Consider the following 25,181-nt stretch of genomic DNA (forward strand, 5'->3'; position numbering starts at 1 on the left):
TTTTTTTCTCAAATGTCATTAATAAATGTTTATTATACGTGTGTGTGTGTGTATATATATATATATATATAAATAAAATAGGTCAACACTTCAAGCCTTTTTTTTTTGGAGTTTTGTTTATGGCTTGTATTATATTATGATACAATATGAGTTATAGCTCATAAAAACTCAAAAATCCAGAATATTTCCTAAAATCTTTTTTTTTTTTTTTTAAGATTTAAATGGAAAAATGTTCAGCTAGTCCAAAATGTTCTTTTATATATTCAATACTTGGTCAGGCCTCCATGTTAATGTTGGACGAGGCTATCAGCTTGTTAATGTTTTGAGGCTTCAGCTCGTCTGTATTTTTGGATTGTGAGGTATTGCTCTCTTGACAATACCTCACAGATTCTGTATCGGGTTCAGGTCAGGTAGGAAGATGCAAGTCCTGCTGGCAAAGGAAATCTGCATCTTCACAAAGCTCGTCAGCAGATGGAAGCACGTGCTCTGGTAGACGCTGCATTAACTCTGGACTTGATAAAACACAGTGGACCAACCACCGGCAGCAGATAACATGGGCACCTCAAATCATCACAGACTGCAGGAACTTCACGCTGGAATTGGATTCGGTTCCTCTCCACTCTTCCTTCAGACACCAGAACCTTGACTTCCAAATTAAATTCAAAAAATACTTTCTTGGGGAGACAAATAGCACCTCTCTTGGAGTAATAAAAATAAAAAAATTCTGCATGCAGGAAAAATGACCTGTGTTGATGTTAATAAATGGCTTTATTTTTCCTTACTTTTAGAGGTGTGCGTGTAGATATTTGACATACTTCAATAAATGTCTGTATGGTGATTTGTTTACAAACAGATTATATAAAAGCACATTGTTGTCCATTCACTTGATGTTTACATGAGTGACACAGGAAGCTGTAATAGCAGCAGCAGTCCAGCAAAGGCAAAACGGGACTTGAACTGACAGCCTAATCTGCAACACTCTAACCAAACACGCTACAAATCAAACTCCTTGACTTGAACATTAGGTTAGAAAGCTGGAGAATAAGATGGCAGCGGCCTGGAGTCAGCAGCTCCGGATGTGCAGCGCTGACAGCCTCTGGTCTAAGATCAGCTTTTCTACCCTCCCCATCAGCATGGTCTAGTCAATAACAAACATTTCTTAATAAGCCCTTTAGTTAACAATGAACCTAAGGCAGCATGGCCAGAAGACTCAGACTCACTCTGTGGCTAGTGGAGACAAAGCTGACCTTGAATCAGATCCTTCAGCACACTGACTCCAGGTCAGGAAAAGCACTAAGCATAGATACATTCACAGGTTTCCAACCCTCCTCTTCCCCCCAGCAGTGGTCAGACCCTTTAGTGGGTACATGCAGGCAAGTCTTTCCATTGGTTCAGTAGATTCATACATGCTAAAAAGATTTCTGTCCTTTCAGAACCTCTAGCCCGTAACCTACATCTGTCTCAGTCAGCTTATCTACAAGGATTGGACATGCTGTCTCACCTCTCTCCTGCCACACGGAGAAGTGATGAACAAGACAGCAAACGTCTTGAAATTGTAAAGTCTTAAAACCAAACAGGCCTGTGTGGTTTCAGGAGTCTCTTTTTTGGGCATGTCTGTTCATCCACCAGCGTACTTAAAGTATAATCAAGTAGTTCACATTGTAAATCCATGCAGGGCATCTAGAGGGGAATTTGCATAAGATGATAGGCTAGAGAGCTGAGATCCTGGGTGTGCGTTTGGACAGAGCAGAGGTCGCCCCCACTGCTCACTCAGCTTAGTTAGGGCTTTCAAAGTGATTTCCATTTGTTGGCGTCTCCTGCAGCGTTGTGTGTGGGATGTCTGCTTCTTTACGGGGCTCCATCTGTGGCTTGAAAAAGTCTGACACGAAAAAGACCTGTAAGAGAAAAGAAAATTAAAAGTGAGTGCAACTGAGGTTTAAATATTTGTATTTGTAAAAAGTTTGCACTGCTGTAAAGGTCAGTGCAGGGCTCACCACAAGCAAAGCCATGAGCGCGCCCTGTATGAGTCCGGTCAGAACGTCGCTCCAGTGATGTTTATAATCAGACACTCTTGACAGTCCTGTGAACACTGAGGCCGCAATCAGGAAAAACTGGAGGGTCGGTCTCAGCAGACGTGCCCAGTCAGCCTGGAGCCGAGCCTGCAGGTAGAGCTGAGAAACACGAGGGCCATGGTTTTAAAATACAGATGGTCACACATAAGTGCCACTGACAGAGTGTAGTGAATGACCAAGTTTGGATCTGTGGATGACTCGGCACATTTCTCTTCCCACTTCCACAATAAGAGGTTAGACGATCACGAAGGGAAAGTGAGATGTGATCATTTCACTGATACGAGTAATTAGTTCAACGCAGGCAGTTTATCTGCAGTTGATCCATAATCTAAAGTCCCTTTGTCCCTTTACCTCTGTGCTTCAGGAGCACTGTGTCAAACAAGTTCATTTGTTTGGGTTAAAAACAGGGCGTGGCTGCTTTTAAATCAAGGATAAACGAGCCCCGTGGTTTTACAAAGATTCAGGTTTCATCTCTTCCTGTTTCACTGTATTATCTGATGCAAATGCCATTTAAATGGCAGTGGTTTTCCATACTTTAAACTTCCTCTGTATCCAGGGGCTAAGAACTTTAAGCTGGTGCCAGGACTTTGTCCCTGGATCTATTTATATCTGCTGCTGTTGAATGAGTCAGCAGACCAGAAAAGTCTATCAGAGCCGGGTCGGTAAAATCTCCTCAGAGCAAACATAAAAGTGCTCCTGATAATGGCCACAAGGGTGAAAGTGCACAGCTCAAAGTACTGTAATAATCATTTGGGAAATAATGATGTCTATTTGATGATGGCATGGAGCAACAGCCAGCAGACAATGAGCTTATCATAAACAGCTCCCATCTGTGTGTGTGTGACAAATCTGCACACTGTAGTTCTAAACTGTGTGAAGCATTTGTGTAGTTTCTAACACGAAAACTGGCTGCAGTCTGACGGTTAAATTAAATGGAACTGTCAGCTTAGCAGAAACTGTAAAAGGGATGCCACCGCCTCTATCAGCATCTCTTTAGGAGAATTTCCTTGTTTTCACTAAGCCGACTGAGGGTCGTAGCTGTAGCGGAACATGTAAAAAGTGGAGCTTTGCTGGGAAATAATGGGAAAAGTCCCTGCACTCTGTGGGGAAAAAAAAAAAAAAATCCAAGCCACAACTTCCTCTACAACCATAAACCGGTGGCTTTACCAATGTGGAACTTTTCTTCCCATTTCCAGCCTTTATGCTAAACTACACTGACTGCTATCTCCTTTCACTAAAACATCAAGCTCTAATAGTCCTTTAGGCTGGATATAACATTTCAAGTACATGCATGGAGGTCCGTCATGTACTGCTTTGTAAAAATGCTTGTTCAAGTCAAACGCTGACGGATGTGATGATAGATCAACATGAAACTGGTTGAGATACTTACAGCGAGGAACAGTATGCAGTACATGGAAAAAGACGAGTGGCCGGAGTAGAAAGAGAGCCTGCAACAGAAAGACAAAAGTATAACTCCATCCATCCATCCATCCATCCATTCTCTTCCGCTTATCCAGGGCCAGGTCGCGGGGGCAGCAGCCTAAGCAGAGAAGCCCAGACCTCCCTCTCCCCAGCCACCTCCACGAGCTTGTCCGGGGGAACCCCAAGGCGTTCCCAGGCCAGCCGAGAGATATAATCTCTCCAGCGTGTCCTGGGTCTACCCCAGGGCCTACTCCCAGTGGAGCATGCCCGGAACACCTCACCCAAGAGGCGCCCAGGAGGCATCCTAATCAGATGCTCGTATAACTCAACCTCCAAACTTTGCAGCAACAAATCTGAAGACATGAGACATGTTTTTGTTAACACACTTTTCACAGTCAGGGAGGCTTTACTGATGACATTCAGAGTCTGGACTGCAGAGTGGAACAACCTGCTGCTTTTTCAAAGAAGTGGATTATGTGGAGGAATTTGGAGGTAAATCCTAGAAATGATTTCAGTCTGATTTAAGAAAAGAAAAATGAGGCACAGAGCACAGTGATTGCATCATTGATCTGCATAAAGCAATACTTCCCAGTCTTACACTTGTCCAATAAACTCAGCTATAAATGCAACACTTCATTTCACCTATCCCCAGAGAGCCGAGTTAGCATGGGCCCCAATAGCTGTAAAAATGTGAAATATGCCAGGTAGAAATACACTATAATTATCCTTTGAGCCAAAAGCACAGTTTATCCCCACAGAGCTGCGAACATGGCACAGCAAAAAAAAAAAAGACAGTTTAAGGATGGTGGTCCTCTGCAGGTGGCTGCAGCTAATGAACAGTCTCATTAGATTCGCTGGTTCTTTTTTTTCCCCTTCTTTTTTTGAAATAAAAAATCCAATTACAAGGTAACATCTTTGGATTGCTTATTTTCATTAAAGACTCTGCAGGAAATCCCTTATACTGGAAAAGCTGAAATCAGTCTTTTAAATTAGTGCCAAATTACTTAATCCATCACCAACAGTTAAGATAATCTATAAAATCAACTTGCCAGCAGCTGCTGACACCCAGCAGTGTAACCAAACTCAGCAGGTAAATGCACCTCCATAAATCCCCTGCAGTGACATCAGATTAAAAGCACGGCACCCTGTGAGGGATTCACTCATAGGATGAAAAATGCATGACTTCAAGCTTATAAATGAATATTTTACATTATCCATGCAAACAAACCCAACCCTGACAGTGAGCCTCGTCTCTGCTGAGGAAATTGACCTTAGCCACAGTGGAGTCATATTACTGTAAGATGATGCTGGGCAGTCTGCCTCAGCCTCCTCTCTCCTCTCCTGCTGCAATTATTAAGTGCATTAGAGTCTAAGCAGATCCCAAACACAAAGACAGCAGCTGGAAATGTAATGTGTTCTGACATTAATCTTAAAAGCCCCGGATATCTGCCTCAACTCACCAACCTGCTGTCTGCTGCCTCATGTGACTATAAAAAGAGAATGCAGACTCCTGAGTGGTACTGGGGCTCCAGGAAACAACGATTGTCCACCACACCCTGATAAATGTACACTAGACAAACCAGAGAGGTAAAGGGTAGGTGGATACTTGCGTACTCAAAGGCTGCAGCTCAAGTATAATGTAGGTTTTCTCTGGCCCTTTTAAACAGATAAAGCTGTGCAGAGTAAAATAGAATGTAAATCACCTCACGAGCCCACAATAAACACGTAACACTCTGTATCCCTCTGTGGCTGTGCTTGCATCAGACTGAGAAGAGGAAATCCTCTCCTCCCCATACTCTTCCTCCTGCTCTGCACTGATAAGAGACACTGACCTTAAATCCAAAAAAACAAGCTTTACATTCCTGTGATATTACTCAAAGTGGTTTACACCATCATACGTTACAGATTTCATCCGTTTACTATGTCTAAAAACTAAACGTTGCACAACTGCGTTCCTTTTTTCTTTTTTTAAATCCTTATCAAATCATATCATTAATAACTTACATAATGCCAGCAGATCATTAACGAACTTTCGAACGTTGCTCAAACTTTCAAAAATGTGGGCGTGTACCACGAAGGAGGGCAACATAAACACGGTTTGTTTTCCGTTCCTAACAACCAAATATCAGGTTAAGTCGTCATGTGGTCATCGACGTGTGTGAGCCCAGCTTTACTGAATCTAGCGCTGAGTGGTGACCAATAACAAACAATGAACAATGGATGGGAGTAAAGCTGCATGTTTCTTACTAGAACACCACAGTATAAAGGACAAATCAGACTTTAAGTATAATCCAGGCTAAAAGCAGCACATTTGCTGCAGCCAAACCCCAGAAAGGACACTCATTTTAAAAAAATTATATCACTGCCCCATCATTAAGAGACAAGGAGATCCAAATATGATAGTGATTTTGTACATCGGTATCTACCATTCCTGTAAATTAATTCTTATGTAAGAATGTAAGAGAGAGTTTGAGTCTTATTCGTTACAGTGTGACAGCAAACTGTGAATAAATCTTACTAAAGGTCAACAAGCGCAAAGCATTAATGCTTTAATCCATCTCTGTTTGAGGCCACAGAACAACAGCTTTGAAACAACTTGGGGGTGAGGTGGGGGGGTCAGTTTTTCTCCATCATAATCTACTCTGGAGCAGGTTTGCTGTTCAAGTCACAAAGGTGATGCACTCTGGTAAGAAGTGAACTGTCCCAACACTGAGGGCTAAGGGTTAAACCTGATGTTTACTCTGTTTTCAGCAAATCCTGCTTCACGGTGCAGCCCTCTGCTCTGCTGTAATTGTAGAAAAGTACTTCATGCTACTGTTGTCCTGAGAGTGTCTCAGGACAACAGCAGAGTTGTGTACTTATAAATATAGCTCATGATTGTGGCTGACAGCTACAGTGGGATCTGGTGTTTGAGTGAGTGCCTTCATTTGTTAGAGTACTCATGAAGAAATCTAACTTATTTATAAAAGTAAATGGGGGCCATCTTCACTGAGTGTTGCACATGATTATTGTGGAATCTGGTTATTTCTTACATTGGAGAGAAGTTGCTTTGTTTGACTTGCTTGTTCTCAGTTGCCACAATTATGCTTAAGTAGAACCTGCAAGTGAATTCCACTGTAATGCCGAGCACATTAACAAAAGACCACAAAGCTGCCTGATTAAAACAAAACCCCCAAACAGTTATTCAGAGGTTGTTCAGTGACATGTTTAACCTTTGCTCTTTTTACTTACACTGTGAGCATATTACAAAACAGTGTTCTAGGGATTTTTTTTTTTCAATAATCGGCTCAACAACAAAAACAAAACAAAACTGGAGTGTGAAGAGTTTAAGTGAGGAGCTCTTTTCAACATCTGAAATCATAAAAAACAAACAAAAAAAACCCACTCTTATATCAACTAGGGCTAAAAACAGTGTGATTAATCCGCTCGTTAATTGGCTGATTGAAGAAATGATATTTATATCAGGAAAAAAAAGTGAAAATTTGGGATTCATGGTGATTTATTTTGAGGGCTTGTATTTAGATATTATAAAACATAAACATAAACCAATGAATGATCCCATTTGAGAAGGTAGAAAATAGAATCCCAAAGTTTTACTCACTCTGACTGTTCTGAAAAGAGATTTCTACCCCTCGCCTGAAAGTTTCTTTGGTGCAGCTCTATCTTTCTTTCTAGGGGAAAAAAAAGCAGAACATCGGGTCATACATACCGGCCCTCGTTGACCTTTGTCGGGTCTCCAGTGCAGGTGAAGTTTTCGATATAAGTCCCTGCTGAGCAGTTGATCTGTTTCCAGTCAGGTTTGCACACATCCAGGAAGTGCGGCCTGAGCCGGCCAATTGAATACTTGGCGATGTCCGTCAGAGACTGGCTCATGGCGGCACCGAAAAGGAAGGTACCGACGGCTTTGTAAACACGGGCGACGTAGCTGCCGAAAGACGACTTGGACTTGATGCGGTTTAGATGAACTAAAAGACACTCGCCAACAATCATCTGCAATGAGGAGTGGAAGGATATGGCGTCAGATATTTGTACAGAATCAGAGGGAGCTGAATTTCAATTAAAGACGAAGATGAATGAGCATCAGTGCTGGGAACACTCCCAATATCAACAACATTTTGTGTGAGTGTGTGTGTGTGTGTGTGTGTGTAACAGTTTTTAAAGAATCATCTATGACTATTTGCTTCTCACAGAAGATTTAGACCAGAAGATTGACTTCTTTCAAATTAATACCTGAATATGAGCCCACCTGGAGTAAAGACACATGGTTATGAATAAGCACAATGGGACCTCTTCTGATTTGTTTTTGATTAACCAACTTCAGAGGTGGGCTGTTTCTTCATTTCCAGTCTTTATGCTAAGTCTCTATGCCATTATAGAGCAAAAAAAATCATCATTTTGTAACTCTGATCTTCTGATCTAATCCTTTACAATGAAGCAAATTCTTCTCATAATGCTAAACTTTTTTATAACTGCATAAATGCTCATTTGACAGAATCAGAAGTGTTTCAGTTTCCACCTATTGCAGAGGTCTGCAATAGGTGCCGAGGCCACGGGAGGATGTCCACTCAATATGAAAAACCTTTCTAATCACGTCTGATCTGAAAGTTTGAATTAAACCTGTGTTTATTACCAACTTTACAATAGCAGAGCTGCTTTATCTCTACTTACAGGTAAAGACAGCGTAGGCATAATAAACCTAAATGGCTGTTTTATTACTGAGGAAGATAAAACCTACAGTTCAGCAGCAACAAGGCCTACATTACCAAGGAAATGTTTGTGATTCACATCTGCTTTTTAAAAAAAAAAAATGTCTTAAATATTTTCATCAAAAATTCTGGTAACAAATTAGTAGTTTAGGGTTAAAAGGTTTAAAAACAAACATGCATTTTTGGATTATGATCGTGCAGCTCCATTTAGCAGGGCCACGGATTTAGGAGATAAACAAAAGATGCCAAGAAGTGTAGAAACGGATGAAAGTAGTCAGCAAAAAAAGTGAAGAAGATGAAAATGTACAAAAGTGAACAGTTAGCAGAAAACCAAAACAGGTGCACTTACAGTGAGTACTGTGACAGGAATCATGACACCTCCTAACAACTCATAGGAAATGGTGTCGTCTTTAAAGGGGTACTTGATTGAATCATCGTTACAGAAAAAGCCCCGGCGGAAAGGACTGTGTCGCACATTGAGAATTGCAAATGGGAGTCCAGCTACCAGAGAAGCAATGAGAGAGGGAGAGAGAAAAAAAAACATACACGTTATAAGGTGTCACCGGGACACAGATCTCTCCCAGACATCATGCAAAGCAGGAGCCAGCAGCCACGTGACAGGGTGTCTGGAAACGCTGCGGCCCTCTGGAGGCCAGCTTCCAGGAACATCATCAGCGGTTAAAGCGTTAAAATAACAGGTGATGGTGAAACTGTGGTTAGTGGATGTTAATGAAGAAAAGTAAAAGCTAAAAAGATCCATCAATCCGTTTTCTTCCCCTCATGCTTCACTCTAAGATCCTGTTTCTGGATTGATTCGGCGACCTCTTCTCTTTGTCTAAATTAAAAGAACACTCGCTCATACTTAACAAAATCTCTCTGTAACAGACACACTTTCCTCTTCTGAAAAACTTCCTCACAGGTCCGATTCCAAATTCCCACATATCCTCCCAAACCCTACATTAACAGACAGTGAACAATGGAGTGAATCGTAAAACGCTGAACAACAGTTATTATACACCAGGAAAAAAAAATGAAAGAGATGAATCACTGACACTACAAAAGGAACAGAAGGCAGACACACACACGCACACATGCAGCTCTTCCTGCCTCCGTTATTTTCCAGAAACAATCACTCCATTACAGAAGAACATTCCAGCTATTTTAAGGAACAGAGGACGCAGCCTGCATGTCTGTCGCACAGATTAATAACAGAGACATAAAGTTCACTCTGTCGTTTACGTGAAAACAATCCCCAAAAAGGCCTGGCCTTAATCATATCATAATCCACGTCAATGAAGTTGTAGACTGCGCCTCTTACAAGGTTTCTTCTTCTTCTTTTCTATAAATCCTTCTGCAGTGCTTGACAAGATGGTAAAATAAACTACTTTTAATTGCTCTATGGCTGATTTTATTTTGAAACTCTAAAGTGGACATCCTCCTTTACCTTTAACTTTTTAAAATATGCTACTTATAATGCCTGATGGTGAAGGACACTTCCAATAACAGCAGCAGAACACAGCTGTGTTACTGTTGTCCTATATTAGGCTCTGAGTATTTGCCGTTTAACCGTGGAACACTAACATCAGGTGATTTCCACCCACGTGAAAGTGAGAGTGACATGTTACAAAACTCACGTTAGTGTTCGAGGGTTTCTGTGCCGCTTTATTGGTCCCCACAGACCACCGCACAGTGGATATTTTGACTTGCCAAAGCAGAAGTAAAGCTGATAAAAACTGAAATGACTGCTCTCCATGTGGGTGGGGCACTGAAACAGTGTCACATGCATCACATCAGAGGAACTGGAACACATGCTGGTTGGCAAGTCAATATATCGGCTGTGAGGCAGGTCGTGTATGTATGTATGTTGAGCCTGCTGTGACTCCTACTTACGCAGCTAATGGGCAGGGCGAAGCCCACAGTGTAGAGCACCGTGGAGGTGATTGTACTGGTGTGGAAAGGGTACTTGATGCTGTCGTCTGTACAGAAAAAGCCCCTTTGGTAGGGACGGATCTTACCCAGGTTAAAGGCTGCCAGAGGCAGACCTCCTGTGGAAGGAGAGACCAGGAGGAATTACCACAGCAAGAGTTCAAAGGTTAAAAAAAAAAAAAAAAAAAACATATAGGAAGAAGGTGCCAATCCCTACCAACAGGAACACACTGAACTTATCTACAAGCTTACTGGTGTCATCAAATTCAAAGAAAAGACCAAAATAAAAAAATATATATCATTAGAAACTGCTGCAGTTTACAGTACAGATCAGGCTACACAAAAATACTGGTTTATACTCTGACATTACATAGTAAACGTGAAAACAACTTCAGGCATGAGTGACGTAACTATGCCAAACAAATGATATCTTCAGGCAGTTTTTCAGCTGGCTGCACCGAGAAGCCTCCGGCTGCAGAACTGAAGCTGTGGACATAGCTGAGCACTCCCTACAGATGAAATACCATAAAGATACCAGGATAGGTTGATTTGTTTAGACAGTTCAAAGTCTGGATGTAATGCTGCTGTCATTCCGCTGGCTGCTTGCCCTGTTTAGCCCATTGTATGGTGTAGAAAAGGCACTGCCCATTCGAGCAGAAAGTAAGGGTCTGTTGATGAGCTGTAAAGCACAGGGCCACAAATGGAAGAGCGCACACAGACACGCAATTTCAAGATAATACCACCATCTACAAATAAACTGCCCATTTATTCGGCCTGGTATTTCTGTTTGGTGGGCTGTCTCTGCAGCTATTCTCGCCCTCAGCTGTGCCATCTGAAGTTGATGGCCTGCAGCAGCTGGAGATGCCAGAAAGCTGGGACAGAAACACACTCCTGCCAAACTCACTGCTAACTTTATAACTGCACCGGGCGGCCAAAAGGGCTTCCAAATACAAACACACAGGCAGAAAGACAAATGAGTGGAAACATTCAACAAACACGCTGGTTCTTCAGTGTCACTGGAAGTCTGCAGTATCTTTATAAACCAAATAAAAATCAATTGTGCATGCAAAAAAAAAAAAAAAGGGAAATGCATCATCTTGACCCCACATTTATCAGATGACATTCCTGTGAATCTAACCTTACAGCATGCATGTGTGCATTTGGCATCACACAGCAGTGCGTGACTGCTGCTAGACAGACTCTCACAAGATGCCTGCTTATAATTTAATTGTCCCTTTCAGAGAAAGGAAGACTGAACAGCACACAAACAGTCCAGGGGCTTCTCACGGAAACAGATTCAGTTGTAGGGCAGAAAGAAATCTGCAGCCTTTGGGGTCTTTTTTATTTTTAATTAAAGCTCATTTTGCTCATTGCTTATTAACTCGGATTAGAAAACTGTTTCTTTTTGCTCACCTTAACTCTAAGACAGGTTAAGAAAATTAACATTGCTTATAAGACCTGCTGAAATATGACCAGAAACAAAATGACAATCGACTTTTTAGTAGTATCAGGAGAGAGGTCTTCTGCCCAGCTTGTGCACATGTAGTGCTTAACGTGCCTCGAGGAGATCTTTGATGGAAACAGTGACTGAAAATTGAATTCAAGTCAACCCGCAAGTTACACAATGCACATACAGTACAATTTCAGATCTGTTCTGCAATGAATTCAGACCGTTTGAGCGGGAAAGTGTGGCCACAGGTAGCAGGAAACTTTGATGAGCAAAAGGTACCACTGTATTTACAACTCAGGAAAGACACGTTTGGCTTAAATTAGTCATAAACCATAGAGCAGCATATACCCATAGAGACCTCAAGCTTCCCCTGCATGAGCCAATTAATGTTAGATGCCCACAAATAGATCTGGAGATAGAACTAACGATTCAGTGTAATTAATATGACATTAAAGGCATGCATCATTAGTTTATTACCGCATATAATGACTGATTTAATGCCACTGCTTTAAAAACACTGCATAATTATTTACTAACGCATGCTTGCCAGCACATATTGTAAAAAGTCGTTCACAGTTTGCACATAAGACTGAAGATCACATATTACAGATATACCGTAGCACTGCTGTAGATCTAAAGAGCCTAATGATGAATAAAGTCTCGGTGAATCCCACACCACTCCCTTCACGTGAAGCAAAGCTACTAAATATCCATTCAGCAGGTTTATTTCCGCCTCCAAATCGGCTTATATAAGTATGGGCAACCACAGCCAGGACAGCAGTGAGGACAAAGGCGTTTAAACACATACCCAGAGCCAGGCAGGCTATATCTAGCAGGACAAAGGGGATCCCTCTCGTGTCGAACATGTTGTCTCTTGTCTGTGTCGGTCCTCAGTCCCTGTCTGCTGGTGGATTGCTCCACCCGTAATAATAAAACACCAGGGGGACGCTCCTCCTCAGCGCGTCTCTGCCGCTGCTGCTGAACTGAATGAGAGCCAAAGAAACGCAGCAGCAAATTGTTTAAAAAGCACACTAAAGGCCGACGCCCTCGTAAGAAACACAAAGACCACCCCGGACGCAGGAAGGCAGCTGCATATCAATAAAAGCGAGGTTCGCTCACAGACCGGCCTCGCTGCGGTGTTTGTTGACGTTTCTCTAGTTGGTGGGCGGTGGTGAACTGCAGCACGGGCGATGACTCCGCTTCTGCTTCTTGGTGAATTTTCAGCCGGCCAAAGCTTCCAGATATAAACAAACACCGACTCGTGGGCGGGGGTGGGTGCGAGCGCTTCAAATGACACCTGTCCCGTGTGTATCCGATGAAACACGAGCCGGTGGCGGAGCCAAAAAGCCCCGAAGAGACGGAAACTGCGCCAGGCCCGCTGCTGCCCACTCGCGCGACAGCGCAGATGTCAGAAATATGAATGTCCATGGTGCGTTCACGCAAGCTCCGCAGAATGGGAAAAATGTTTAACACTGTCACCTCACAGCTAAAAAGGAAAAAAAAAAGAAGAAAGATGATCTATCCAAGCTGAGGTCTGTGTGGAGTTTTCACGTCATCCCCGTGTCTGCGTGGATTCTCTCTGGGTGCAGTTCAAAGACATGTATGGGACGAGGTTAACTAGTAAATCTAAATTGGTCACAGGTGACTAAGGTTGTCTATGTGTTAGCCTGTTTGCCTGATTTGGCTGTAGTTTTTATTGTCTTGAATTTTTGTGAATTCGTACAATTACAAGGCAGTTATTTATATTTAGTACTAATAATCAGTACTTCGCAAATGGATGCTGTTTTAGAAGTAGAAAATATTGTTGATATCAAACCTAGAGCTTTTTTGGAACCAAATCTGCAGTCCTGCATGAATAAAGGTTTTTGTTGAATTTTTATTTATTTTAAAGGAGCAGAGTGCGAACAAGTGGGCACATTGCTGGCATGTAACTTTAGTTGACAATACTATACTCACCAATACTCAGGATAGTTTTGTTCGACTTCATAACGTTAAGTAATTGGTACTCACAGTACATTAGCCCTTTGCAGCCTACACATATGGGGTTTTAATATGGATGACTGATAGGACAACTACCTCTCTACACGCCCTATGTCCCCCTAATCATCATTTTTACTGTGGAATACTGTGGAATAAATACACAAAAATAAACAAATATTTGGCCTAATTAGTTGGATATTGTAGTGCATCTTGAAACAAGTCTAGGAAGGCTCTAGAAAGGTTGACTTATAATTTTGCATATATAATTATAGCTAATGACTGACGAAAAGATTACAGTGTCCTGTACTTTGAAACACTTTGACTTTTGCATTATAATTTCACAAAAAATAAAATATTCTTAATTTATTAATATCACTGTATTAATATCGCCCTCTACCGTTCGGTGGTTGGACGTGCGCAGGTCTGTAGAATTCAACCATCACAGCTGATTCACATCCCAGCGTTATAACACCCATCACCACTGCGATTCATCTATAGATGTTAAAAAAAAAATCACAAAAAAATAGAATGACGTCTAAGCCAAATATTGCATGTAAAATGACCATCATGGAAGTAAAGGTCAAAAGAAGAAACTGCATTAACTGCAGTACAGCTACTTCCCATTTAATACAAAAGATTAATAAATGAATGCACTTGATAGAGCTCTAGTTCCTAACGATGTATAGCAGCAAGAGTGAAAGGGAAGGTTTTGCAAGATGTTAGTGAGACCTGCTGTTGTGTATGGTTTGAAGACCGTGGCACTGACAAAAACAACAAAACAGCAGGTGAAGCTGGAGGTGGCAGAATTGAATTTCATTGGGAGTGACCAGAATGGACAGCAGTCGAAATGAGCGCATCAGCTCAGCTCGAGCAGTTTGGAGACAAAGTTAGAGCAGCAAGGCTGAGGTGGTTGAGATGGCACTGCATGTTCACACTCCTTTATGATGTGTCTGATTATTGAAACTGGATGACATGCCAAAGATGTTAAAGGAAACACCTGCATCACTAGAAGACCCACTTCTACAATTTAACTGAAGCCTCCACAGAGCTGGCACCACCCAGTTGGAGAGCCCCAGGTATTTAAACCCGAGTGTGGGATGAGGTAGTCATTGATCACGGGGTAAGGTGTGAAAAAAGGCATGGGTCAATACAATGATGAAACCAATAGGTGAAACCAATGTGGGGGACCCCCCCCCTCCCCCCGCCACACACACACACACACACACACACACACTATCACATGACCTACTGAGGTAAAGGAAAGGTGTAAGTTGGAGTTGAGGCGCCTGGGAAGGGAGCTCAGGACTGATGTAAGTAAAACAGTGTAATAAAATATACACAATGCACAAATATGTTTATTTAGTACATTTACATAAAGTGAAAATGAAAGAAAGTCATGTGTTTCAGTGAATATTTCAATGGCGTACAATAAAAACACGAGTCAAAAAGTGCCTGTTTTTGGGTAATTGGTCATCTACCAATAACAAAGCACATTTTGTTCTCCTCTAAGGATTCAGAAAATGCTGCAACTTCCAAACAGAAGAAAATCTTTATGAGCAACTACAGTAAAACACATAGAACATAACAACTGAGGTACAATATCTCTAATAACTGCGACTACACTCAAAAACGTGTAATGTCACATTTTTATTATGGATACGATTATGCATAATGACCACTTTAGAATTGTTTTAATTCAGCCACATTTGAGGGTTTTCCAGCATTCAGAGCTCGACTTGCTGACATAACCCAAGTGCTTTGTGTGGGAACTCCATATCAATAGCTGTGGATTATGTACTGGGTGCCTCAGTACTTTTGTCCATATAGTTAGATGATTGCAGCAGAGTTCTAGCCAGAAAAAATATTTCAGCCCGGTTGTGTGTGTGTGTGTGTGTGTGTGTGTGTGGTGATGGGGGTGTGGTTTGTACAAAGTAAGGTCCTGGCAATGCCAAAGGGTACGAAGGGATGCTGTACAAGCGCCCTGTCTACACAAAACACTGTCAGCGGAGGATTTCAGCTTTCCAGACTATCTCTAAAAGTCGCTGAAGTCACTGGGAAAAGTCGCTAAATTTGTCACTTGTTGCTTTTCAGGGGGGGGGGGAAAGTGCTTAAATCTAGCGCTAAGTTTGCAACACTGAGCTCCTGGGAATTTATATTTAATAGAAAGCTCTAAATTGTCATTTGTGCTCCCTTTTTCACTGTCCCCCTCACTTTAACATTTGTCGCCATTTTGCTTTCTGTAGCCACGCAAAATCAAACGTGAACAGGACCTTCGGGAGATCACGTGTGCACATTGTGAATGAAACTGGTGGTAGACTGCAAATTGCGGTGAAATAATACTACAGTGCAGCGGTCTAGCGAGATTAAATAAATCAGTCTGGTGACAGTGTGCGGTGTGCGCCTGCTTGCTAATTGCAGTGATAGCAAACCTGTGAAATTCTCAGTAGTATACAAAATGTATTTATCACTGACTTTATACAGTACAAGTATTTGTAAATGTAATACTGAGATAGTAGTATTTGGATCATTTACTTAAAGCAGCAGCATAAAAATATACTGAAAGTAACTAAAGTAAAAGTACTCATGTTTACTCAATACACAATGCCTTTGGATTATTTTGACTTCAAGAAATCAAATTGCAGGTGAAAATCTATTACCCTGTTGTTACAGTAAATGACACAAATCATGTTGACTCAATATGATTTTTATGCAGTCTTGAGTGAATTAAGTACTTTGTATTTACTAGTAAAATTATGTGGGACTGATGCACACGTTAAAATCTATATATACTTTATTGATCCCACGAGGGAAATTCCAGTGTTACAGCAGCAGCATAAAGAATACAAATAAAAAACAGTATAATCTGCAATTTAGACAACATTGTTAAAGGTTCCACAGGCCCATACTGAAGGCCTTATTATGTGAAGTACTGCAAAATTTAACAACAGTCATAAAATACAATAATAAAAGATCAAGTTAAAGAAAAATACCATCGTGTTGATAACTTATACAGATCAAACTGAAAGGAAAATAAGTTTTATTATTTTAATAACCATAAGAATGAGCAACTTTAAATGTTACACCTGTATTTTAGAGGAACAATGAGAACATGCAGTTTGCAAATACTGAAAAAAATTTACTTCTTTTAAAACTTAATGACTATATGCATTTAAATATTTCATGTACTGTGATCCTGATCAAAGTTTTAGTAAATATTGACTTTTGTACAGCTGGGTTGTCAAGATCTTGCATCTGTGTCTCTACTGATGCTTTGTTTATTGCAGGTTTGCAGTTTTGTACTTTTCCACAGTTGGTTGGGATGTCACAACATAAATGTTCTGAGGTGTCAAGGCTCGTGGTTAAGGGTGCACGGGAGGCTGTCAAATGTCGTCTTCTTCAGGGAAACAGTCACGAGTGTATAGCTCACGAATGGTGACCTCTACATTCCCGTAAATTCTCAGCTCTGTAGTTTCCCAGTCAAAAACGTTCCCTCTTGATACTCTCTTCCCTGCAAACATGCCCTGGATCGTGCTATCTAACTGAACAAAGTCCCACATATTCACATCACTGATCTCTCCAACAAAACTCTGCTGATCATTAAAATCACCCAGATAAAAATCTGGATCTTGTCCCAGGATGACCCTGCCTCCTGGGCTGACAGTGTGACCCTTCCTGTAGATTTTGGATAAGCTCCTGTTTCCATCCATGAAGAGTGCAGCTAAACCTGAACTGGAGTCCCAGGTGACACACAGGTGGGTCTGCAGGGCGCTGAGCTCAGGGACTTTAAATAAAACACCAGCTCCAGCCAGGTAAAAGGACAGTCTGAGCACACAAAGACATTTTTGCAGATTCTGTTAAAAAATATCTTTAAATGCCTTCATTAAGTCCCTAAAGTTATTGTACATTAAAAATCAGATTTAATGATTCTGAGGGGGTCAGGTAGGAACTTCGTACACGTTTGGTTGATTTTATATATGAAAAAGCCCACAGAGTAGATGCTGTAAATGTTCTACCTTCCATCCAGTTCACGCCACACATTCAGCTCATCATAGTCTTTAGTCCGGTACGCAAACAGGATGATCCCTCGCCTGCCGCTGAGCTCCGTGACCACGCGCATGCACAGAGTGAATGCAGTCAGTTTCAACGGCTTCTGAGGAACCATCTCAACAAAACTGGTGTTTGTCTGAGTGGGGAATACCAACGTCTTGATGCGAATACTCCCTGAGAGGCAGGAAAATTAATAAGCAAAAATAAATAAGTTCTTAAAAAATAAAGTTATTGAAATCACAGTTTTAATGCAACATTTTCTTCCACTGAAAGCCTGAATTCCAAATAAATGCATTTTGTGATGACAAAGAAAACCAGAAACCAGAATAACAAAATAAAACAATTAAACACATGCCCAGATATGCACATAAGGACAACATGGAGAGGGTATACAGTTACCGGCCAATGCCGTGGAGACAGCGATGAGAATAAGGACCACTGGAGGTCTCATTTTATCTCCTCAAACCAGCAGAAAATCAGACTCCTTCAACATAGTTTCATGTATTAATATGATCTTAATTTACAGAATCATAGCAGCAGTTTTTAGAACATTGCACAAAGTTACTCAGTTTTAAGCTTTATACATACTGTGCTGCTGGGAAGGTCTTCCTACAGACAGCCAACAGGGCAGTTTTATAACCTGGTTCCTCAAAACCCTCCCCACTCCACAGTCCTGCTATGCAAATCAGAGGATCTGCAACTCTTTAAACATCCTTATTGATTTCAAGGCTTTTTCTCCCAAGTTCATTTATCTTGGTAGAAAAAGCTGCTAAAATTACACAGTACCTTAATTCCATGTCTGTGGTTATTCGCTGCTGTAGCCTCCACGTCCTCTGTAACAGTAATGCTGCAGCAACAGCAGGCCGTAGTCAGAGCCGGCCAGAGGCATAGGCGACATATACAGCTGCATAGGGCCCTCTGACCACCAGGGGGCCCCCAAGCTCACCCACATTTGTCATTAAACTTTTTTGGTTTGTTTTAATTTTTTTACAAATGACATTTTCCTAAAAGAAAGAAGAGACTATTCTAACAGTCCATATTTGTACACTTGTAACAACACTAATTTAATGAGTAGGCTACACTCTAATATCTCTGTCTCAGACTGATGCTGAAAAGCTAATTCATGCATTTATTACTTCTAGGCTGGACTATTGTAATTCATTATTATCAGGCTGTCCTAAAAGCTCCCTGAAAAGCCTTCAGCTGATCCAAAATGCTGCAGCTAGAGTACTGACAGGGACTAGAAAAAGAGAGCAGATTTCTCCCATATTGGCTTCTCTTCATTGGCTCCCTGTTAAATTTAGAATAGAATTTAAAATCCTTCTCCTCACATACAAAGAACACGAAATATAAATAAAATGCAATAACTTGAAAATGTCATAAACTCATTTTATTCACAGCAGAACACTGAAAACATATCAAATGTTTAAACTGTGTCTCCAAGATGATCTTTTTATAGTGAATCATGTTACTGATTAAAATGTTCCTAAAGATTTTTCTGTCCTTTCTGAAACATGTTGCTGCCATCAAATTTAAAATAAATCCAACAGTTTGCGGTTAAAGAGAAAGTAAAAGAAGAAAGAGACACTGGCTGCAGCTTATCTGCCATCACAAAGTAGTTTGGGTTCCTGTAAACACTCTGATTTACCAGACAAAGCTCTTTGAGTTCAAATCCATGAATAAAGGGGACTGAGCTCAGTGGACTCACAGAGTCACTGAAACAAGATCCTGTAAGGTTGGACCATCAACCCTGAATCATCTGCACAAAGAAAAACATCCCTTACAGAGGAGTCATTGTTTTTGCTCTTCAAAAACATCATCTATGTACTGATGATAGTAATACACTTAATGACAATTTACTGTAGAAATTCTACTTTGAGTCACTTTGGGGTATTTCAGAGGAAAGGACCGTCTCTCATTTCTCATGTTGTAGTTATTAGTTACAGCTGCAGGCTGCATTACAGAGAGGATAACAGCTCCTGTTAACACTGTAATTACACATTAGTATCACAGGAGCAGGCTGCATCATGATGCCAGCAGCTCCTTCTAATCATAAATAATTTAGGAGCTTTTAGCTATGTGTAAGTACTACAAACTGCAGCCTGCTGTACTCTCTGCAACACAACAGAAAAGAAGAAATCAGCAGCACCAACTGTGGGCCATAAAACTGCTGCTGATACAGTGATGGAACCAAGGACACACACACACACACACACACAGTCACACTCAGACACACACACACACACACACACACACACACACACACACACACACACACACACACACACACACACACACACACACACAAATGATGTACATTAGTCAGCAGGTATGGAAAATGAAGATATTGGAAGAAAGCTTTTAATGTACTTTGATCAATCAGCTGATGAGACACGTCTGCATGATTCAGACTTGTCTTTGTTTTGCTGAACTTTTAGATCAGGGATCCTCAACTCCAGGCCTCGTGGCCCGGTGTCCTGCAGGTTTTAGTTGTGTCTCTGCTTCAACACACCTGAGTCAAATATAGAAGTCATTAGCAGGACTCTGGAGAACTTCAGCCATTTGATTCAGGTGTGTTGGATCAGGGACACATCTAAAACCTGCAGGACAGGAGGAGGCCTGGATGTGAGGATCCTTGTTTTAGATCCTCACATCCAGGCGGTTAAACATCCAGTTTTATTTCACGTAAATCAAATATGACAAAAACGGCTTGCTTTGCGTACAATAAAACTGTCTCATTCTGACCTGCTGAGTCATCGTCCACAATTTTCATTTACATTTTCTGTCACGTTACCGTAAGTGAACACAAAATTAGTTCAGTGACATAAACACAAAGTAGTCTACATGTTAATTTCTATCTTTGTCTAAATATTCGAAAAGGAACTGATCTGTGGGCGTGAATACAAACAGATGGGTGACAAATTAAAAGAACAATGTAAATAAATGTGTACTTACACAGATGCACTGAACTGTACTATTTAACAATTATCTTACAATCCAAAAGATGCTGGGCAGATCCAGCTGGTCTAGCTTTTGAATGAAGCAGAAAGGAAGCTTTGGTCACAAAGACTGCCCGACTGGCTGGTGTTTCAATGGGACTGAAGTGGCATCTGCATTTAGTTTAGTGGGAAAAGGCATCAGTATCAAAATCGGTTCAAAAATAACAACTGACAGCACATATTTGATGTGTGTGAAGACAAACAGAGGAGCGACTCTTCCTCGGGTGGCAGAGTGTCACTGATCACACTGTATCAGCATGACAATCCATCATCGGTTACACAGAGAGGGATGCTGCAGTGATCTTTACGGAAATGAATGCACAGCTGAACTTTCTATGAAAAACCCACTAAAGCACTCTTCTCAGATCATACTCTCAAGTGGGTGTGTGCATGGTTGGCACCAAAGAACCCTGTAAAGAGGGGATTTAGTTCCTCTTTTATACTGTGGGGCACATTTTGTCCCCCTTAGAGGAAAATCTTATTGCATACACCACCTTTATCACTTAATGAAACATTTCTATGCAGATAAGAGGATGACAATCCCCCTATTCTCAGGAAATGAAGGTTCACAGTCTCCAAATCTCCACTCACCTGAACACTTATTTCGGACCAATGTGTGAGGAAGACAGATGCCACCACCATCATCAAACCACCAAATGAGTGATTATTTTTTGGATTAATGGTGTGACATCCCTCCAGTAGAGTTTCAGAGACTTGGGGCAACTAGTAATAAAGTTTTTGTGGTCACAGCTGGCAGTCAGATAACTTACTGAGTTTAAAGACTTTGTGTTGGTTTTTCCTGTCATTCATAACCCATCTGTACATGTCACACTTTGGGATAAACACCTGGAGATAATGTGACTCATGTTACACTCTCACTTCACTACAAAAGTTAGCAGCCTACAACAAACACTTTCCAAAATTTGTGGCATTTGCAAAAATTGATAAACATTAATAAAAGAAAGAAGATTGATAATGAATAATTTATATGTATATATAAAATAAAAAACCTACAAGGCCATTTCAGGCTTTTTAAGAGTCCATTGTTCACAAGCACGCTATTCAACCTCCGTCCACTGGGTGGCGCGGTTTCCCTACATATAAACCCTGTAGAGACGCTCACTTTTTTTTTTTTTTAAGTACGGGCCATCCAGAGGAGACAGTGCTCAGATGTTATTCACAGAAGGCACACAATTCACGGTCAACTTAAAACTCAATTTAGGCTCCACGTTTTCTTCTGGAAAGAACCTTAAAGCACAGGCGGATGCAGGAAATGTCCAAGAACCTTGGCTTCACTTGTGAAGATGCATGACCCAAGCATATATTCACAACATGACATTAGAAAAAAAAAAGTGTGTGTGTGTGTGTGTGTCTATATATATAGACACACACTTTTTTTCTTCTAATGTCATGTTGTGAACATACAAAGTCTTCACATCTTTTCATTTAAAGGAGTGATTAGCACTGTTGCCTCACAACAAGAAGGTCCTGGGTTCAAATCCACTGCTGGAGTCTGTGTGTTCTCCCTTTGTCTGCGTGGGTTCCATCTGGGTGCTTCATCACACAGTCCAAAGGCATGCAGTTAGTGGGGGTAGGTTAATTGGTGATTCTAAATCGTCCATAGGTGTGAATGGTTGTCCGTCACTCTGTGTTGACCCTGCGACAGGCTGGCGACCTGTCCAGAATGCACCTATGACAGCTGGGACCCTTCTGCAATCCTGCACTGGATGAGCGGAAGAAGATGGATAGATGGATTTTCTAGCTGAGAGTTAGATGAGAAGACTGACACTACTTTTATATCTGTAGGCTAAAGATGAAGCTTTAGCTTAGCATAAAGATGGGAAACACGTAAAAAAATTGCCTGACCCATCCAAAGATGACAAAAACTCCTTTATCTTGTAGCATAACTCAGCAAGTGGTCTTTTTTTAGACTTTACAGAGCGAGAGATTTTTCCCTTGTTTTCAGTCTTCGTGCTAAGCAAACTATCCCAAAAGTTGTCCTTTTTTTTTTGTTTTGCTTCCAGCTCTGGTCAAGAAAGCAAATGAGAGCATTTCACAGCAATCCACTTAAAATATGAAATTCAGATCAGTTGGATTCACCTGCTCCATTTCACTGCAGTCATTATAATTCAACCAGTGTTTGAGTTTTCATGTCTTCTTAGCGTTTGAGTTTTGCTGCAGTTTCTGCTTGCGGAGGTGAGCTTCGATTTCGTGCCTGAAGAACAGCATCCCCAGCTGGCCGTGCGAGGCCTCGTTCATGGCCTTGGACTGCATGCACATGCGGTACTGGTCCGGTGGGAGCTCATCAGCACAGTGCTTCTCATGCCACAGGTGGAACAAGCCTCGGGACGGCGCTCGAACCACCAGGAGGTTGCTGTGAAGGTACTTCCTGTAGAGGTGAACATCTTCACCGCCCCAGCCTTTGATGTCGATATCAAAACCTCCTGGAAGACCAGAACAAGAATGTGATGTGAATCTTTTTAGTATTTCAGCACAGGATGCGTCCTTATGAGATGAACAGATTCAAATTCTTTTAAATACAAACAATTTTCTAACCAGTTTGTTTTCAGAGCTGCCTTTGCTTCTGCTTTAAGGACGCTGATTACGAATTCTGATTGGAGTGTACAGTGTATGATCATAATCAAGGCCCTGTTTGTTATTTCTTGAGGGAGGATGGGAAAGACATTTTGGACTGATGCTGTGTACTGTTTGTGACCAGGCTTGTTTAAACCTGTCCCATTAGACGCCTGAACTACTCACGCCTGCATTCATGTGTACTTTGTGCCTCCCTGCAGTTTTATTTTGATTGATATTCTGTCTTCCTCAAGCTGCAGGGCTAAACACAGATAAGACACAATGGATGCAAATGGGCGCACTGTATGTTTGTATTGACTATGCGCTCACACCCTAAAAAACATCCATCAGGCGAAACAAAGAGTGTAAACATGAATGACTAAATTATGATTTTAAAGGAATAAATTTGGGGAAACACATAATTTCCTTTCTCACTGAGAATTTGATGAGAAGGAACAATGTGAATGCTAATAGTGTTTAGCTGAACCAGTCTCTCGCGCATTTTAAAGAAGCTCTCAGAAATCTGTGGTACAAATGCTGAAGCAGACCCATTTATCACATTATTTGTTTTTCCTCACACGCTTTACAACTGAGTGGAAATAATTAGCATGTAATTGTCTTTCTCAGTTTGTTGTTGTTGGTTATCCAGATGGAAATCCTCTGTGCCCCCATCATGCGCTCTTTGGTTTAAAGCTGTTTTTAAATCAATGAGATTAGAAATAAAAATTAGATGCACTTTATGGATCTATAAATAGATTTTATGTAACGCGGACTTCCCTCTTATGTTAAGAGCGTAATTTTACTTGCAGTTTCTAAGTGATGTGTACACTCACCAGCCACTTTATTTATTTAGGTACACATGTATCAATTACTAATTTACATTTCTAATCAGCAGCAGCTGAATTTAGTGGTTTGAATTTCAAGACAACCTGATGAAGTTCAAACCGAGCATCAGAATGGGGGAGTGAGGCGATTTCAGTTTTTGTTTTGGTGCCAGACAGTATTATCTGTATCTGAGTATTTAAGAAACTGCTTATCTACTGGGATTTTCCCACACAACCATCTCTAGTGTTTATGGAGAATGGGCTGAAAAAGAGAAAATATCCAGTAAGTGGCAGATCTCTGGGTGAAAATGCCTTGTTGATGCCAGAAGTCAGAGGAGAATGGCCAGACTTCAAGCTGATAAGAAAGCAACAGTAACTGGAAAAAAACTGTCAGCTACAGTTCACACAGGTTTGCCAAAATTAAATAACAGAAGACTGAAAAAACACTGGCGGTCTGATGAGCAGAACTTAGTGTAAACAAGATGAAAGCATGGATCTAGCCTACCTAGTGTGGAGGATATTTTATTGGCACACTTTGGGCCTCATAGAGCACAAGATTACAGAGATTAGAGCATGCCATAAGTAGTGGTTTGAATCATATTTATCTAATAGACTCAATTTGTTCATGTAAATGGGGAGTCTTCTCCACACACTAAGGTTAATTATGGAGTTCCACAGGGTTCTGTGCTAGGACCCATTTTATTTATGCTATGCATGGTTCCTTTAGTGAGTATTATTAAAAAGTATTGCTTAAATTTTCACTGTTATGCAGATGACACCCAGCTTTATCTATCCATGAAGCCAGATGACACATATCAATAAGTTAAACTGCAGGAATGTCTTAAAGACATAAAGGACTGGATGACAGAAGACAGTTCTAAAGGAAAAAAAGGAGGACCAACTTAGTACTAACTAGATGTACCTAATTAGATGACCAGTGAGTGTATATGCATTTTTATAGTGACAATAATGATGGGCAAAAAAACACCCATTACTGGGCCACCCTAATGTAAGCAAAGATCTCATCCTTTACTGAATAAACAGCAAGCCTGTAAAATCATCTGCCACCCAGCACCACTCAAACTCACTTAACCACAGCCTGTCATACACAGATTGACTATTTTATTCTTAACTCTTTGTGCTCCATCACTTCATTAACTTTTTATCTTTATATTCTGTTA

The 25,181-nt window shown here is 41.0% G+C and overlaps 3 protein-coding genes across 5 annotated transcripts in view; all 3 read right to left on the reverse strand.

Moving 5' to 3' along the window:
* Nucleotides 1-749: 749 nt before the first annotated feature.
* plpp1a (phospholipid phosphatase 1a) lies at nucleotides 750-12,976 on the reverse strand. Of its 3 annotated transcripts, XM_030742447.1 has the most exons (7): nucleotides 12,700-12,976; nucleotides 12,385-12,559; nucleotides 10,091-10,245; nucleotides 7,204-7,484; nucleotides 3,463-3,520; nucleotides 1,995-2,171; nucleotides 750-1,895 (listed from the first exon to the last, which is right to left on the reverse strand). In XM_030742447.1, the coding sequence occupies exons 2-7, from the start codon at nucleotides 12,440-12,442 to the stop codon at nucleotides 1,776-1,778; spliced, it is 849 nt and encodes a 282-aa protein (XP_030598307.1). In that variant the 5' UTR covers nucleotides 12,443-12,559; nucleotides 12,700-12,976; the 3' UTR covers nucleotides 750-1,775. The 3 variants fall into 3 exon arrangements, with proteins under 3 accessions (XP_030598307.1, XP_030598308.1, XP_030598306.1); XM_030742448.1 differs by lacking the exon at nucleotides 10,091-10,245 and adding an exon at nucleotides 8,550-8,701 and having other exon boundaries at nucleotides 12,385-12,976; XM_030742446.1 differs by having other exon boundaries at nucleotides 12,385-12,976.
* A 3,960-nt stretch (nucleotides 12,977-16,936) lies between these two features.
* Nucleotides 16,937-18,054, reverse strand: LOC115789727 (pentraxin fusion protein-like). The gene is made up of 3 exons (XM_030743239.1): nucleotides 18,003-18,054; nucleotides 17,570-17,777; nucleotides 16,937-17,378 (listed from the first exon to the last, which is right to left on the reverse strand). Exons 1-3 carry the CDS (start codon nucleotides 18,052-18,054, stop codon nucleotides 16,937-16,939), a joined length of 702 nt encoding a protein of 233 aa, XP_030599099.1.
* A 3,906-nt stretch (nucleotides 18,055-21,960) lies between these two features.
* Nucleotides 21,961-25,181, reverse strand: part of csgalnact1a (chondroitin sulfate N-acetylgalactosaminyltransferase 1a) — a 34,151-nt gene continuing 30,930 nt past the window's right edge. The window contains exon 8 of the mRNA XM_030743376.1: nucleotides 21,961-23,046. Coding sequence (XP_030599236.1) covers nucleotides 22,751-23,046 — 296 coding nt within the window. The 3' untranslated portion in view covers nucleotides 21,961-22,750. The remainder of the gene's footprint in view (nucleotides 23,047-25,181) is intronic.

This window comes from Archocentrus centrarchus, chromosome 12 (genome assembly GCF_007364275.1).
Source record: "Archocentrus centrarchus isolate MPI-CPG fArcCen1 chromosome 12, fArcCen1, whole genome shotgun sequence".
NCBI lineage: Eukaryota > Metazoa > Chordata > Actinopteri > Cichliformes > Cichlidae > Archocentrus > Archocentrus centrarchus.